Source organism: Sylvia atricapilla, chromosome 6, assembly GCF_009819655.1.
Source record: "Sylvia atricapilla isolate bSylAtr1 chromosome 6, bSylAtr1.pri, whole genome shotgun sequence".
Classification (NCBI taxonomy): Eukaryota; Metazoa; Chordata; class Aves; order Passeriformes; family Sylviidae; genus Sylvia; species Sylvia atricapilla.
This window is the reverse complement of record NC_089145.1, coordinates 37,119,504-37,135,210: the sequence shown is the minus strand read 5'-3', so window position 1 is coordinate 37,135,210 and position 15,707 is coordinate 37,119,504. Positions and strand designations below refer to the sequence as shown.

At 43.9% G+C, this 15,707-nt stretch overlaps 1 protein-coding gene across 2 annotated transcripts; it reads right to left on the bottom strand.

Moving 5' to 3' along the window:
- Positions 1-2,787: 2,787 nt before the first annotated feature.
- CDKN3 (cyclin dependent kinase inhibitor 3) lies at positions 2,788-8,325 on the bottom strand. 2 transcript variants are annotated; one of them, XM_066322279.1, is made up of 7 exons: positions 8,156-8,325; positions 7,409-7,464; positions 6,733-6,777; positions 5,736-5,958; positions 4,615-4,646; positions 3,973-4,076; positions 2,788-3,251 (listed from the first exon to the last, which is right to left on the bottom strand). In XM_066322279.1, exons 1-7 carry the CDS (start codon positions 8,323-8,325, stop codon positions 3,165-3,167), a joined length of 717 nt encoding a protein of 238 aa, XP_066178376.1. In that variant the 3' UTR covers positions 2,788-3,164. The 2 variants fall into 2 exon arrangements, with proteins under 2 accessions (XP_066178376.1, XP_066178377.1); XM_066322280.1 differs by having other exon boundaries at positions 2,788-3,248; positions 8,156-8,303.
- Positions 8,326-15,707: the final 7,382 nt, after the last annotated feature.

Here is a 15,707-nt window from a genome sequence, read left to right as displayed (position 1 = left end):
AAAGGGAAGCCCTGATTTCCTGCTTTTTTTCCTGAAGTTAAATAGCAGATGGGCAGGGGAAGATGTTTCAGATAAATATTGGATTGTAAATTCTGACTGTAAACAGCTGCCTAATTTACAAGTAATAATTAGAGATCTTTTTAATTTACCTGTGCTGGAGAACAACGCAGAGTTTCCCCGTTCTAGTAAAACTTTTTTTTTGCATAAACTGTGTGTGTGTTCACTTTGGGTCTCTTGGGTGTTAGGGGCAATAGAAGTTGGATGAATGGCTGCACTGGGTTCCTCCTGAAGTCCAGATATTCCAGCAGGTGTGTGTGGGGCAGTGGCAATGGCTGGGGAAGGGAATATGAAACAGGGCAGATGTTGAGTACCCGCCTGAAGAGTGAGAAATTTGGAATTTTGTGTTACAGGTGTCCTGAGTGGGCTTTGGCACTTAAAGCTCTGAATGGCATTTCTGCCATCAGCTCAGTTGCTTTTTGAGCACTTTTGTAGCCTGGTCTGAAAGATCACAGAATCGCAGAGCGGTTTGTGTTGGAAGAGACATTAAATTAAAACCCATCTCATTCCAACCCCTGCTGGGGCTGGGACACCTTCCCCAGTCCAGGTTGCTCCATGCCCCATCCACTCTGTCCTTGGACACTTGCAGGGATGGGGCAGCCACAGCATCTCTGGGCAATCCTGACAATGAGTTCTGCTATGGAGTTGCTGTGTGTGAAAAATAGGTATTTAGTTCTGCCAGACTTCACCTAGTGACCCTATACTTATTTTTTAGGACATGGTGAAAATGTCCCCCTTTACACTTTATTTGTGCTGGGTATCAATGAACAGACTACTCCTGTCATCTGTCAGAGGGGTTAAGTCTGTGAACTCTGGTTGGAAGTCCTTCCACAAGGTTTGGGGCTGTCCTTTCTCCTCCACAACTTTCCCCTTTTCTAGGCTATTATCACACAAAGTTTGGGTTCCCAGGGGATGGAGAGTGGTAGTTTCTAGTTTTTTTAATATCCTAGGGGTAAGAGAATTCAGGCTGTGGTAACTTCCAAGTTTTCCTTCCTAAGTAATAATAGTCCTGACAGTTTATTGCTTTGTACATAAAACTGTTTTTCTCATGTTTCCTTGCATTTATTGAGCATTTCCCATGCCTCTACTGCTCAAGTCTTTGGCATTCCATGATTATTTTTTTCCTTGTGCAACCATAATTTTTAGCTTTTCACAGCAGAATTTTTGAAAGTTAAATTTTGAAAGCTTTTTTGGAAACTCATGAATATTGTTCCTATTGGATCATTTTTATTTTTCTGCAGCTTTGCTCTTCCAGAGATGTAAGAGATGACTTCAGCCTGTAGAAGAAGAGGTCATTAAACCTTTCTAATGTTTGTATATTTATTAATCCATTATGGAAACGAGACTGGCTGCTTGTAGCCCCTGGCTCTCCTCAACCTTCTAAACAAACCTCTTGTCCCCTTGGCATTTGGGTTGGTTTGAGCCAAATTCCAGCCCGGAATAAACAACGCAGGCCTGACTGAGCCCAAGTGCCAGCTGCTCCTGCAGCCCCTCCAGCTGCAGGGGCTTTGCCCAGCAATATTTACCAAAGTGTTTGCACTGTCCTGCCGATTGTTGTATCGTGTGGCAACAGTTAACCGTGTCCAGGGAGGTGAGAGCTGCCGGCAAGGAAACAGATGAGACAAGTCTCTTGCGTTAAGCACCAGAGTCCATTTTATTCTTCACCCGAGCCGGGCAGGGAGAAGAAGACGAAGAGAGAGAGGGCAAGAGGCCCGCAGGGGCAAGGTGGTAGGGTTTTATCAGGTATTCCAGGGGAGGAGATAAGGAGAGTAAGATCAGATTTCAGCTACTTCGAAATGGGAGGATTCCACAGCTGATGACCAGCTTTAACTGGATGCGGGGTGCAGATAAGTATTCCCAGCTGCCCAGGGGTGTGGATAACACCATCCATGTCCAGCAAGGTCAGCCTCGTGCCCCAGGAGTGTTGGAGTGGCCCTTGTGCGATGCCTTGCAGGAGTACCAGGCCTTTGGCATTCAAAATGTGGAAATGATCATTGCTTTTGGGAGTTCTAGGAGGAAGAAGATTATGGAGAAAAAAAAAAACCATTTCTCTTGCCCTCAGCAAGCTTCCTGCTGAGTCATGTGATAAATATTTAATATCTGAAAACTGTTAGTTGCAAGGATTAAGTACTGAAGCACATTTGGGGCAAGGTATTTGCTGTAAATGATTCTATGTTGTGGAAACTGGTAATGTTCCTGTTGTTTGTCATAAGAGTGGGGAAGGGAATGGCAGTACACGCTAATTAATCTGCAGAAATCACCTTTGTGCTTCAAGTTCAAATGTTAAAAGATAAATTCTGAAGTTCACAAAGCAGGGACTTGTTCAACTCCAGCTCCCTGGTGCTGTCTGGAGTCTCATCCCAACTTTTGGCTTGAGAAGGTCCTGAACTTTATCAAAAACCAGAACTTTATCAAAAGCCAGGAGCTGTTTCATCTTGCTTTTATGAATGGATATAGTGAAACAGGAGGGCTGAGGACTATTAGAGGACTGTTGCTGTTGTGAGATCCTCCCAGCCCACAGCTGACTGTCTACTCTCAGTGGTGGCAGCCGGCAGAAGGGCTGTGCCAGCTCACCCACGCAGCTGCAGCTGCAGTGTATTCCTGCCACAGTCACCTACAACCCCCTGCTGGGTTTGTCACAGATTTTTTTGTAGAACACCTCCTGCTTTTGGAATGAGACTCCTTCCTAAAGACCCCTCAGCACATGGTGCAGAATTGTAACATTTTTGAATGAGTTGTTAGGAGCTCCTAAGGGGTGAGTGCTCCAGTTTGACTTGACTTTGCTTTACAGAAGAGCTGAGGGTGTGAGGGTGTTTTAAAACACTTCCAGAGATGGAATTTCTTTCCAGCTCCATTATCCCAGCAGAAAAGCAATGGACACAAACACACTTGTACATGCATTTTTCGGGCAGTGAGTATTAAAGTCACCAAAGAGGGGGAGTTCTATATGTCCTCCAGGATTTCCTTCTCCATCCCAATACTTTACACATGGATTTGGAAGGCAGCACTTGTGACATAGAGGCAGTAGCACTGAGGAAAGGACAGGAGAAAGGTGTCTTGTCCAGGAGTTTTCCACACAGACACAAAGGTGCCCGTGGCAGGATCAGCTACCGCGACGCCGATCTCAGCACCGCATCCTCTGTCGCCAGGTGTGCAGCCAGGTTCTCCCGGAAGTCATGGAGGAAATTGTACTGCTGGAAAAGCACAACCAGGTCTGCAGTCAGTGCTTTGTACTTTAACAAGAGGCACCACCTGCCTTAAAAAGCTGTTTGATACCCCTGGATGAAAACTGCACCCTTTGGTCCATTTGTTCTTCCTGTGCTTACTCCACATCCTCTGGGATCTTTCACTCTCAGATACGGATTCCATGGATCTTGACTTGGATCCTGTGGTTCCCCATACTGGCCACGGGTGATGCATTACCCCAAGGTAATGCAAAACACAGTCCTCAGAGGTGGGAGTTGACAGAATTCAAAGCTCCTTTATTTCGAATCACGGAATCATTTAGGTTGGAAAATCTCTCTAAGGTCTTTGAGTCCAACCATTCCCCCAACACTCTAAGGCCAAAACTGCCTCATGTCCCCAGGTGGATCCACATGGCTTTTAAATCCCTCCAGGAATGGGGATTCCACCACTGCCATGAGCAGCTGTGCCAGGGCTGGACAACCCTTTCAGTGAAGAAATTTTCCCTATTATCCAACTTAAACCTTTTCTGGCACAACTTGAGGCCTTCTCCTCTTGTCCAGTCACCAGTTTCTTAGGAGAAGCTGTTTCTTGAAAGCAGGAAACAGCTCAAACCCCAGAGGGCAGCTGTTGGAAAGACAGAGGTATCTCTCTGGGAAGCGAAGGAGGGGACTGGCTGAGCTCTGGCTGCTGTTTGGAACACTGGTGTATTGCCTGCTGCAGCCGCATTACCTTGATGGTCTGTATGGCCCCTGATCCTCTCAGGTTCCTGAGGCTCTCTATCACCTGCTGAGGTGCCAGGGTGTCTGAAAGCTGGAGCAGGAGACAGGCAGCCACTGTAAGGGAAAGTATTTACACCTGAATGCTGCTGAGCACCTCTGACAGTAAACAGCCACTGATTTGTCCCATGAAAACCACCCTGGCAAAACTATCTGGGCCCCCAAGCTCTTGGATCTCTTGCAGAATCTTATTTCTGGGCCCCTCTGCCTGCTGCTCCTGCATAAACCTATGGGCTTTGGAAACAGGTGAAAACCTTCCCACTATTTTCCCCCCTGCCTTCCCAGCAGCTTCTGGGATGCAATTCCTAGGCTTTTCAGCAATGAGTGCCGGTACACCCAGTTAATTCCCCTTTGTGTCTTCTGGCCATATCACCACCCCTTCCTTCTGGAAACACACAATATCTAATGCTCCCGAAAGCTTTAAGGGACAACACTGCAATGAAGACAGTTGCAGAGGAATTGGTTCATGTCCTTTCTATTAACCAGGCTGCTCCTGGTAGTGGCAGTTTGGATTGCAACCACAGTGAAGCTTCCAGCAGAATTTGGCACCATGTGTTTGTGGATAGGTTGGTCAGGCATGGAGACAAACTCTTACCGACACATGAGCGTCCGAGGCCACCATAACAGCTGGGAGAAAAGAAAACATCTGGCTGTAATGAGCTGTAGCAAACCCCAGAGATCCCCCAACACATAAATATATGGACACAGTTCTTGCCTTAATATAATCAAGAGGAGGAGTGCTACAAGAAAGTCAGAACAATAATTTCTCCAAAATTTCCATATTCTATTTCTATACCTACAGGGATATATCCTATTTGTTCTCCAGGCCTTCTGTGTCTTTCCATGGAAACTTCAATTTTTAAGTTCCTCTCCATTCCTGGTAATAGTCCCAAAGGCACAGGAGGACCGGAAACAGCATGAGGATGGACAATCTCAAATTTCTTGAAATCATACTGCAGATGAAGGGTTTGAGGACACTTGTGAGGAGAGCAGCAGGGTTCTGTGTCAGCAGGAACACTAAGGAGTCAGTGGATGTCTGGACAGGAAGCTGTCAGTGGGATCATTCAGGGAACATGGAATTTGGAAAGCTCTTCCCCTCTCTTCTGAGCTCAACTAAATTCCTTTAAACCCATTCATGGAAATTAGGAGTGAATTTTGCACTGCTGGAATCCACTGAATCCCTGATAAATAGTCCAGGGGCGTGTTATAGAATCACAGAGTGGTTTGGGTTGGAAGGGACCTTAAAGTCACTTCATTCCACCCCCTGCCATGGGCAGGGACACCTTCCACCGGATCAGTTTGTTCCAAGCTCCATTCAGTCTGGCCTGGAACACTTCTAGGGATAGGGCAGTCACAAACTCTGACAAAGAAGTGTTTTAACAACACCCAACTCATTCTGTACACCTGATATCCATGTAGGCTGTGAGCAGGGAGCCCTGTGGTGCCACTCAAAACACACTTTAAAACTCTTGCTGGACAGAGCAAGGGGAAATGGGACATTCTAATCTTGAAACGAGACATTCTGATCTTCTGAAAGGAAGAATTCTCTCCAAATAGCTGTAGGAGGAGGAACAAGTAGACTTCACAGCATGAACTAACCCTAAAGAATGCAACTGCCTTTTCACACCGTCCTATTTCCTCTGCTCATACATCTGGAGATGTTATAAGCATCCTTTACAGGAATGTGGGGTGATGAGGAGGCAAACCAGAACCTACTGTATCATTGTTTTCTGCTTATTTTCCAGGCAGGTTCTGAGCTCTTCCAGGATCTTGCAGCAGGTGGCAATGTCAGGAGCATTCCCATCAGGAATGGGGTAGTGGTGCACACACATCCCATGCTGCTGGTAGGTGTCGATCAGGTTTGGTACTCGGTATTTTGAGAGCTCTCCTCTGGTACAGAGCACAAAGATATCCTGGATCCCACAGCTCTTCAGGTCTCCTGCCAAGAGATTAAGACACTTGCAAATAAACAAAAGCCTATCAAGCTTAAGGATAAACAGATAAGCACCCTGGTCCTGAGTCTCATTTAATCTTTGGGGCTAAGACAATAGGAGTGAGCAATTTTGGTTTGAGCACTCTTTCCTTCCACTGAGTCTCTCCCACATTTCCCTTCAGGTAATCCAGGAATTTTCTCAGTTCAGAGGGAATCCTGAGAGAAGTCTCACTGGAGAACACATCAGCACTCAGGACAGCCAGTTATCCACTTAAGTATATTTCTGTCCCATCTCCCGTTAAGATCACAGAATCCCAGGATGGTTTGGGTTGGAAGGGACCTTAAAGCCCATCTCGTTCCACCCCCTGCCATGGGCAGGGACACCTTCCCCTATCCCAGGGTGCTCCAAGCCCCATCCAAGCTGGCCTTAGACACTGCAGGGACGAGGCAGCCACAGCTTTTCTGTGCCAGGGCCTCCCCACCCTCACACCCAAGACTTCCTTCCTAAGCTCGACTTACCCAGACACTGTGGGGATTTGCTCTGAGTCTCTGTTCTTTAGTGCTTACAGCTGAATAGTCAGCACAAACCTTTACATAATTCCATCTTTTCTATCCCAACTTCACTTTTCTCTGTGAGAAAGAACTGTAATTCATCTTGATCCCAGCTGCTCTGAAGATGCCTCATGGGTACTGTGCAGCTCCTGCCTGGAAATACCCTGATTATTTATTCCATAGTCATGGAATATTCATGGGATTGCCCTGGACACAAAGAAGGCTCACCTATATCTTTCTGAAGATTTCTTCTGACATCCTTAAACCTGCAACCTGAAACAAGTTATGAACAACAATTACTACTCCAGGTACGTGACATTCATGGGATGGCTGCTGCAGCAGAAGAACAGAGCACAGGCAGCCTCCCCCCCAAAACCAAAATAAGCAACAAAGCCACACCCTGAATAAAACACAGATCTTGTTTTTGCAAGTAGATCCCTGGTACAGAAGATAGTTTAAACACCATTATCTGCTTAATACTGTAATGTAATAGGATTAAAGAAAGAAATCTGCCCAAGGTTTTAAGGTGCTTTGTGTTTTCTAGATGAAAAGTTTTGGATATTTAAAATCAGGATACAGCATGAAATCCCCCCACAAAATACAAAAAATCATCCAATTAATAAAAGGGATGAATAAAGATCACTTAAGAGTTGAGTGTAGATTCACCATGGCTGCAGTTTTGGTAGTTAAAAATGCAGTCAAAGTTTATATGTTTATTTTATGACTTTAAAAAATGTGATCTTGCATTATTATTATTCTGTAGTTTAGCTTTGGTGCTTCCAAAACATGTATTCCAGGGGTAGATTACAGAAGGAGTCACCCACAACACAGAATTTTGGGGTACAAGGTGTTACCCCTCTTCAGCTTTCAAATATGCCTGCTAATTTTAGTGAATGCTTCTTACCTGGAAGGGAACATAATCCCAGGAACTCTGAAGAGTAGAGGGGAGACAAAGACAACCTATCAGAAAATAAAAAGTAAAATAAGTAAAAATCAGAAGGGAAGATTTCAATTATTTAAATATATAAATATCTTTATAGGGCATGTCAAGAGGGTGGGGCCAGACCCTTTCACCAGTGTCTGGTGGAAGGATGAGGAGCAACAGGCACAAAATGAAACATGGGAAGTGAATATGAGGAAAATATTACTTTGAGGGTGACAAAAGGTTTGGGTTGGAGGAGACCATCTTGTTCCAAATCCCCTGTCATGGGCAGGGACGATTTCCACTATCCCAGGTTGCAATCCCTGTCCAATCTGGCCTTGGCCACTTTCAGGGATGAGGCAGCCACAGCTTCTCTGGGCAACATGTGCCAGGGCCTCCCTACCCAGAGGCCTGGAACGGGGTGCCCAAGGGAAGTCGTGGAGTCTCCTTCCCTGGAAACATTCAAACCCCACTTGGATGTGATTCCTGGCCTCCTGCTGTGGGTGACCCTGCTTGGGCAGGGGCGTTGGACTAGCTTGCCCCCAGAGGCCCCTTCTAACCCCAATCACATCCACTGACTGTTCCTCAACACCACCGGGCCACCCTCAGCCTGGAAAGTCACCAGAGCCCGGCTCGGGTTTCCCTTGCGAAGAGAAAACCCTCTTGTTTCTCAGGATAAGGATTTAATACAGTTTCCTCAGGGAAAGTGTCCCGCGGGTGTCGCCTCACCAGGAGATGTGGAGGGGGCTCGCGTCCTCCTCGGCGGCCTCATCGTCTGAGGAGGCGAAGCCGTCGGCTCGCGCCGCAGCGGGCAGCGGAGAGAGAGGGGGGCTCATCGTGGGGCCGGGACCCTCGGCGGTATCAGGATCCCGATCCCGATCCCTCAGCGGTTTCACCATGGCGCCGCACCCCGCCGCCGCCCGTTCAAAGAGGCCCCGCCCACCGGCCCATCAGCCAATGGGAAGCTGCGGCTCAGCGGGTGTGTGGAAAGCCGAGCAGACCTTCCCCCCGGCCCCGTGAGAGGAGCGCTCTCATTGGTGAGTACCGATGGGGGGCGGGGGATGTTTTAATATGCAAACAGCTGTGGGGATCTCTGCGCTGATTGGGCGAGGCGGAGAGGCGGGAAGGGTCGGTCTCGGCGCCGGGGGGCGGGGCTCCGTGAGGGCGCCGGGCTCCGAGAGGGCGCCGGGCGATCCCGCTTTTTAAAACCTTTTTGAGGCTGTGTTCATAACTATCCTATTCCTGATAGTCCTAGTGGTTCTTCGAAGTGGTAGGGCAAGGGGGCATGAATTCAGCAAGCTATATGGCAGGTTTAGATGGGATATTGGCAAGAAAACTCTCCGTTGTGAGGGTGGTGAGGCCCTGGCGCAGGTTGCCCAGAAAATCTGTGGCTGCCCCATCCCTGGCAATGTTCTAAGATTGGCTTGGACAGAGCTTGGAGCAACCTGGTCTAGTGGAAGGTGCCTGCTGATGGCAGAGGGTGGAAGTAGATGGGCTTTAAATTCCCTTTCAACCCAAAACATTCCGTGGTTCCATGACAAAACGTGGAGATAGATGTGAGCCTTCACTCACAGATTATGCAAGAGCAGAGATGACCTTGAGCGCGTGCCTTGTGGAGGTTTTGGGTGGTCAATTCTATATGCAGAGACCATAGGACTTTCTAAAAGTAGAAAATGGGCCATTTCTGCTCTTTTAAGCCATGAACTTGAAGTCAAGTATTCATGTCATGGTACTGCTTTCATTTGTAAGAACTAGTTTTCAATCTGTAAAACTAGTTTTTTAAGGCCCTTGTGTGGAGTTTTTATCTAAATGTAACTAGCATGAAGGATCACGCCAGGGAGGAAATATTTTCGGCTCCTTCTTTTTAAGAGCTGGGCTGTTGCCTGTGCTTAGGGCATTCCAATAGATCTCTTTTTGCAGAATTTCTGGTTTATTCTGTGAGTAACTCTGGCCATTAATCAAAAAGAAGAAATACATGAATTAGCAGTGTGGGATTTTGTTTTTTAAAATTGTATTAAGGCATTTCTACAGCTTGTCTTTAGGCACACATAGAGCTACGCTGTGAAGGATCCAGGCACAAACAGTGAATTTTGACATCAGTTTAGAGGATAATGCCATGCAGATTTCCAAAGATGTTCCAAGTGAAAGGAATGGCTGGGCACAAGTGGTTTGAGCTTGGTGGGATTCCCAGTAGGATCAGTGCAAGATCTCCAGGTGTGGAGATTTTAAAATTTTAGTCCTACATTAGTAACTTTGGTTCCACAGCTGGAAGTTTTATTGAAACCTGCCTGAGAAGGATTGTAGGAGCAAATTGCTTGAAATGGCAGGATTTAGGATAAGTTCAGGGAATGAAGAAACAGATGATGAGAGGATCAAGGAGAAGATGAATTTATTAAAACTCAGAATATGATAGCAGAGGTACAAAAATTACATTACTGAGTATAATAGGGAATTAAAACAATCCAGATGTTGCAGACTGTGATGAACTATGGGAAGAAGTACATCCTAAGGATTGGGGCAATGTGAGGACAGCCAGTTGCTGTAGCTGCAAACGTGATTTTAATAACTCAGGAAAGGCACAAAAGAACAGGTATGTTTTTTGTTTTTAGCTATGGTCCCATTAGATATTATGTGCAACACTTGTACTCTAATAAAAATGTGAAATTTGCTGGTTTTTTTCTCCCCTGTGATTGATTCTTGCCTATTCGGGAGAAAGTTATTGCAGACTTGAACTCTGGGGATTGCATATTTGTGGAAGCAGCAGCATGAGGCTGATAAATAAATATAAAAAGAACAACAATGGTCATGCTCCTGGTCATTCTTTGAAAAGATCAAAAGAATTCTCAGGAATTAGGGTGCCTCCATGTAGCAGAAATGATAATAGTATTGCATGGAATCTAAAATGGTGATAATGGCTGTGGCAGAAATAAATAGGGAGAGTAAGTGTGAAATTTCAAGCAGATACAGGCAAAAGATTAGGAAAAAGCACCCCAAATCCAGACTTGGGGAAGTTCAGTGAGTTTCCTTATTACCCTTGGCATCTTCCAGAATTAAATGACAAATATTGTGTTTATTGGCTGATTACTGATCAGAGTGGTGTGTTTTTTTTCTTAAATTGAGCTGTTGCCCAGCACATCAAATTGGGATGTGCTAAAGCTTGTTTGTTGTGTATTTTGTAGGAAGGATTAGTTTTCTGCCAAGAAGTGTCCTTTTGACTTATAAAAAAGAGAGCATCTACATCAAGGCTTTACATTCTAGAAGTCTTTGTCAGTTTATAGACTGGAGACCTGGGTGAATAAAAATAGTCTCAGACATATAAGACTAAGTATGTCAGTCAAAATACATAATTTGGAAGCTTTAATTGGTGAAAGGTATGATTTAATCAGAATTTTAAAATTTTATTTGGGTTTTTAGATAATTGGCTGGGCCAGGAGCTGCTGTCAGATGTTCCTCTGGGTACACCTGGCTCTTGTGTCTGCCTGCACCAACCAAAGTGAAGAGCTTTATATCCCAAGTTCATAACTTTTGATACCAGTAAAGTATTGACATTCCAAGTGCCAGACAAATACTAAACCTAACCTTAGCTAAGCCTAACCTGGTTTGGCTGTCCCTGGGTCATGGGAAGAGCCCCTCATCCCTGAGGACAGTGGAGTGCTGCCTACACGTGGCACCTCCTATCTGCCATTCAGCACTTGGGTTTCATGGAGAAATAAATAATTGATTTACAGCAGGTAAAAGCTTGGACTGCACGTGGATGTATGGCAGAGGCAGCCAGGGAGGTGGTGTGAAACAAGGAGTGGAGGAGATTGAAGGTACATCCTCTTAGGTAAAGATAAACCTTGAATAAACAAGCTCTATAGATGTGATCTCTCCCTGCAAGGAGATGAGATCAGATCTGAAATGTCCAAATCATCAAAATAATTTGAAGAGCATTGATAACTGATAACTCCAGACAGTCATCTGTGATGTCAAAGACGTGTCACTTCTCATGTCATATCTCAGTTTCTGGAACTTTTAATAAGCCTAATTAATTCATGTGCTGTCCCAGGTCTCTTTGGGATCCCTCCACCAGTCATATCATCATATCTCACAAGGAATCGTTTTACTTTTCCAGGTGGTTGTTTATGGAGGGCAAAAAAATAACAGGTGGAACAGAGTTTCAAGATTTTCAAGCATCTTCTCTTTTTTCCTCTCCTTCCCTTTCAATTGTATGTTTGTAGAAAATGGAATCCCTACATTGTCACTACCCAGCAATGAGGATATGAATGGCAAGTTCTTGTTATATGAAATAAAATTGTGTAGTGTTTGGAGGAACAGTTGTAACTTGAAACAGAATACAAACTTCTAGAATGGCAAGCATGATTTTGGAAGTTTCTATAGATCTTCCTCATTGTTGGTTCTTCAGCCACACTTGTTTTGTTTGGAATTCTTAAAACTGTGACAAAAAACCACAGATAAAAAACATTGTGAATGGTGATTGCTCTGAGCCAAAATATTTGCTGAAGGCAGGTTCTTTGCAAGGTTTGTTATTTCAAAATAACAAACAATTCCCCTCCTACTCAGACTGTTTGAGGAAACTTTTTATTCTTCATGTGCATGTGGGTTTCTCTTGCATTCCATCACAACCCAAATACATTGGTGGCAGTTGCAGGCACTGGATTTATATGATGGATTGTTTTGCCAGGAAAACACCGTGGAGGTGGAGTTGTAAAACAGACAGAGGGACGGAAGCTCTGTCCAGCCCTGTAAATCCTCCTTGTCTGTTGAATTAAAACCAGGACTGAGTGTTGGCCCTAAAGCTGGTGATGAAAAACAGTGCTGTAGGTAAACGAAATGTTTTTAATTGACTGGTTTATAATGGTCATGGGCAATTTTTAGTGAAGATGCATTTCTACATTTCTAGGCAGGGCTCAGCCCTGCTGCATTGAGACTGATGCTGTATCAGGATGCTTTGACTTGCAGTGTTCAATAAACCCCTCTTTATTTTGAATAAAAATAAAGCTTTTTATAGCTATCAAAGAAGCTCTAGTGCTTTCTGGAGTCAAGAATCATTCCATCCTGTGTAGCTGATATGAGATGGTTGTTTCTTGTCTGCTCATTTTTTATCACAGTTTTCCTATATATACATATGTGTATATATATATCTATATATATAATTTTTCTTTTTTCCCCACCTCTGTTAAATACACAAAAGTAAGTGATAAAGGAAGTCTCTGTAATGGTACTTTTTGTTCTGTTTCCATGACTTGTTCTTTCTACTGTGGTCTGTATGTGACATTGAGGAATCTGTTTAAATAAAATAGTTCTTTAAAACCAAGATTTTTCTCTGCTGTACTATTTCTTTTGTATTTCAGACTGAAATTAACCTGTCAGGGGAAAAAAAAAAAAAAAAAAAAAAAAAAAAAAGCCCTGAAAATATTTGTAGCTTAGTTTTTAGTACAGTTTGGTTTGTTTATAACTTACCTATGTGAGAACCCTACCAGAATACAAGTAATAATCAGTAATTCCAGTACCTGAAGAGAACCTGCAAGAAATATGGGGATGGAGTTTATAGGAAAGCCTGGAGTGACAGGACAAGGAGGAGTGGCTTCGCACGGCCAGAGGGCAGGAATAGATGAGATATTGGGAAGAAATTCCTGCCTGTGAGGATGGGGAGGCCCTGGCACAGAATTCCCACAGAAGCTGTGGCTGCCCCTGGATGCCTGGAAATGTCCAAGGCCAGGCTGGATGGGGCTTGGAGCAACCTGGGATAGTGGAAGGTGTCTCTGTCATGGCAGGGGTTGGAATGAGATGGGCTTTAAGGACCCTTCCAGCCCGAACGGGTCTCTGCGATCCTCACTCGTTTTCCTCTCTCCTAAACAGTAGAGGGCGATCTTGTATTAAAAATTTAGGTTTTACACCCATCGAAGCCTTTCCCGTACGAATTGTCAAAAGAATGAAGGTTTTTATCTCTACAAACACGTGGGATCGGATGTCTGCATTATTCTGTTATCTCTGTTAAAGATACTCGCAGTAACTATCAGGTTTTACACCACACAGCAGCGCTGCTCTATAGTAAGTGAGAATTACTGAAGAAAAACCATTATGATACTAATGGAGCAAATACCAGAACTTACCGTGCAAGAGCACTGTAAAAGTCTGTTGTGTTGAGTAATATTTAAGAAGTCTTTTGAAATTATTTTTTTTCCGATTTAAGAAAAAATTATCTGGTTTAATATGTTACATGAAAGTTGAGGAAACAACATGCTAAATGTGTTTTATGTTTATTTCAGTCTGGAAAGTGTCTGCCCTTCATCTGTGCACACAGAGATGCCTGACTGCAAACCGAGGTGCTGAACCAGTCTCCAGTGCTCAGGTGGGGAGCGCTATTTGCACAGACCGTTCTTATGAGTGTGGACAGTCTGCCTGAGCTAAAGCTCAAAGCTTATTGCTACAGTTACTCAAACACAAAAAATATGAAGCATGTGGTAAAGAGTTGATGTTATATTCTTTTGGGGTAGAGTTTTTAAACTGTTTTTAGCACTTTTATTTTGTGTAACAGTTTGTATCCCTGGCATGTCACCTGGAGTGCTAAAGCATTTGGTCCCTGTGAAGGAGAATCACTGAACTATTGCAGATGGCCTGGCTTGATAAACTTCTTTGTCAATTAATCTGTTGCAAATGCCCTCAGTCTTCTGAATGGATTTTCCTCTTGCAGCCCTGTGATAGCTCCCTATGGCTCCGGGATGGAACAATCCTGGGCAGTAAAGAGATTGAGATAATGACAGTCCATGGTGACAGCAGGGCTGGCAGAGCCAGCCTGGGGGAAGAAAGACACATACTTGCCAATAGAAATACCTCCATCCTTTGGGAATTGTAGCTTGGGAATCAAAGCTGACCTCATAGACAAGAATGATGGAGAACAAGCTTTTGATTTATGACTGGATGAAGCTCAAAGTCTGCCCTTCTGATCCTTCTTTACAACACACCTTTTGTATTTTATAGGAGCTCTTTCACTTTATTCTCAGAATGTTATCTCCTGGGGTATCGTTTTTAAGTCTTTCAGTGTTGTAATATTTCACTCATCTCCTTCATAGCAGTTAGTTTTTGTTTTTTAATGAAACTAAAATCCCCTTTTAGTATCACAAGTAAACTGTGGTTTATATTTAACATGGCAGATCAGCTGCCCTTTTTATATTTTTTTTCTGAGTTTCATGAAAGCTAAACCCATATTTACCTTCTAGACCACAGCTAGGGAATTTCATTCGCATTCACTGGTGCCTTGGTTGCCTCAAGTACTTACTTGCACTTGAATATGAAAAAAAAAAAAAAAAAAAAAAAAAAGGCATTTTTGGTACTGGAATTTATGGGTCAGGTCCTTGGTAAATGTTGAGCTCTGCTGAGTTTAATGAAGCTGTGCTGCTTTTCACCACCAGTCTCTAATTAAGGCATCCACGACAGTGATTGTAACACTGTGTCACTCTCCTGGGAATTCTGCTCTCTGCTACCTGCTCACTTTGCCTTGGAGGCTTTAAGCAAAATTGTGAAGTCTCTAAAAGTTTTAAAAATATGAATCTGGGTCTAAATCTTCTGATTTTGTTCTTGTGCAAGTCACCCATTGTTCCTATGTTCCAAATCTTAGCTGTGCCCTCTGTGACATAGAAAGGGCATAAAAAGTATTAATGTGCCTTTTTTAGATGGGAGGGACTGTGACAGCACAAGATCAAGTGCAGCCCTCTGCAAAGGAACATTGTGTGCATCAGCTCTGTGGTATCTGCATTTGGGGTGTTTGTATTTCCATATATCTGTCAGTCTGTCTGTCATCTGCCTCCCTGTCCCCTTGACTTATGTGGCTGTTGATAAATACCCTCCATTGGTGATTAAAAGGAAGTGACCTCATCAGTTTGTCTTTGCAGCCACAAAGGTTTGGTTGTAACGTGACATTCCATCCTATTACTCTGGTTTACACCAAATTCAACAGCTTGTGGCCTGCAGATACTCAGGATAAAGAGCAGAAAGAGACTGACCTTGACAACCTCATTTCTCATTCCTTTCTTGTTATAGGTAATATAGCTGAAAATGTGGTTTTAATTATAGTACTAATGAAAACTGAAAATCCAGACAGACACTTGACAAACTCTGGTACGCTTTATATTACATTTGTGCTAACTACAAAGTATCCAGCTGGGTGTAACATTATATCTCTTTTCCTTGAGCATCCGCCTGACTTAAGCTGTATAATTAATGTGTACTTTGGCTGCAGGTCAGCTTACAGTTGGTTTTTTAGAATTTTTACATTTTT

Coding starts and splice junctions, on each gene's coding strand:
- CDKN3 (XM_066322279.1), bottom strand. CDS start 8,325: ATGGTGAAACCGCTGAGGGATCGGGATCGGGATCCTGATACCGCCGAG. Junction 6,778..7,408: donor GGGATTATGTTCCCTTCCAG/GTAAGAAGCATT, acceptor AACTTGTTTCAG/GTTGCAGGTTTAAGGATGTC. Junction 4,647..5,735: donor AAGCAGAAAACAATGATACA/GTAGGTTCTGGT, acceptor CTTTTCTCCCAG/CTGTTATGGTGGCCTCGGAC.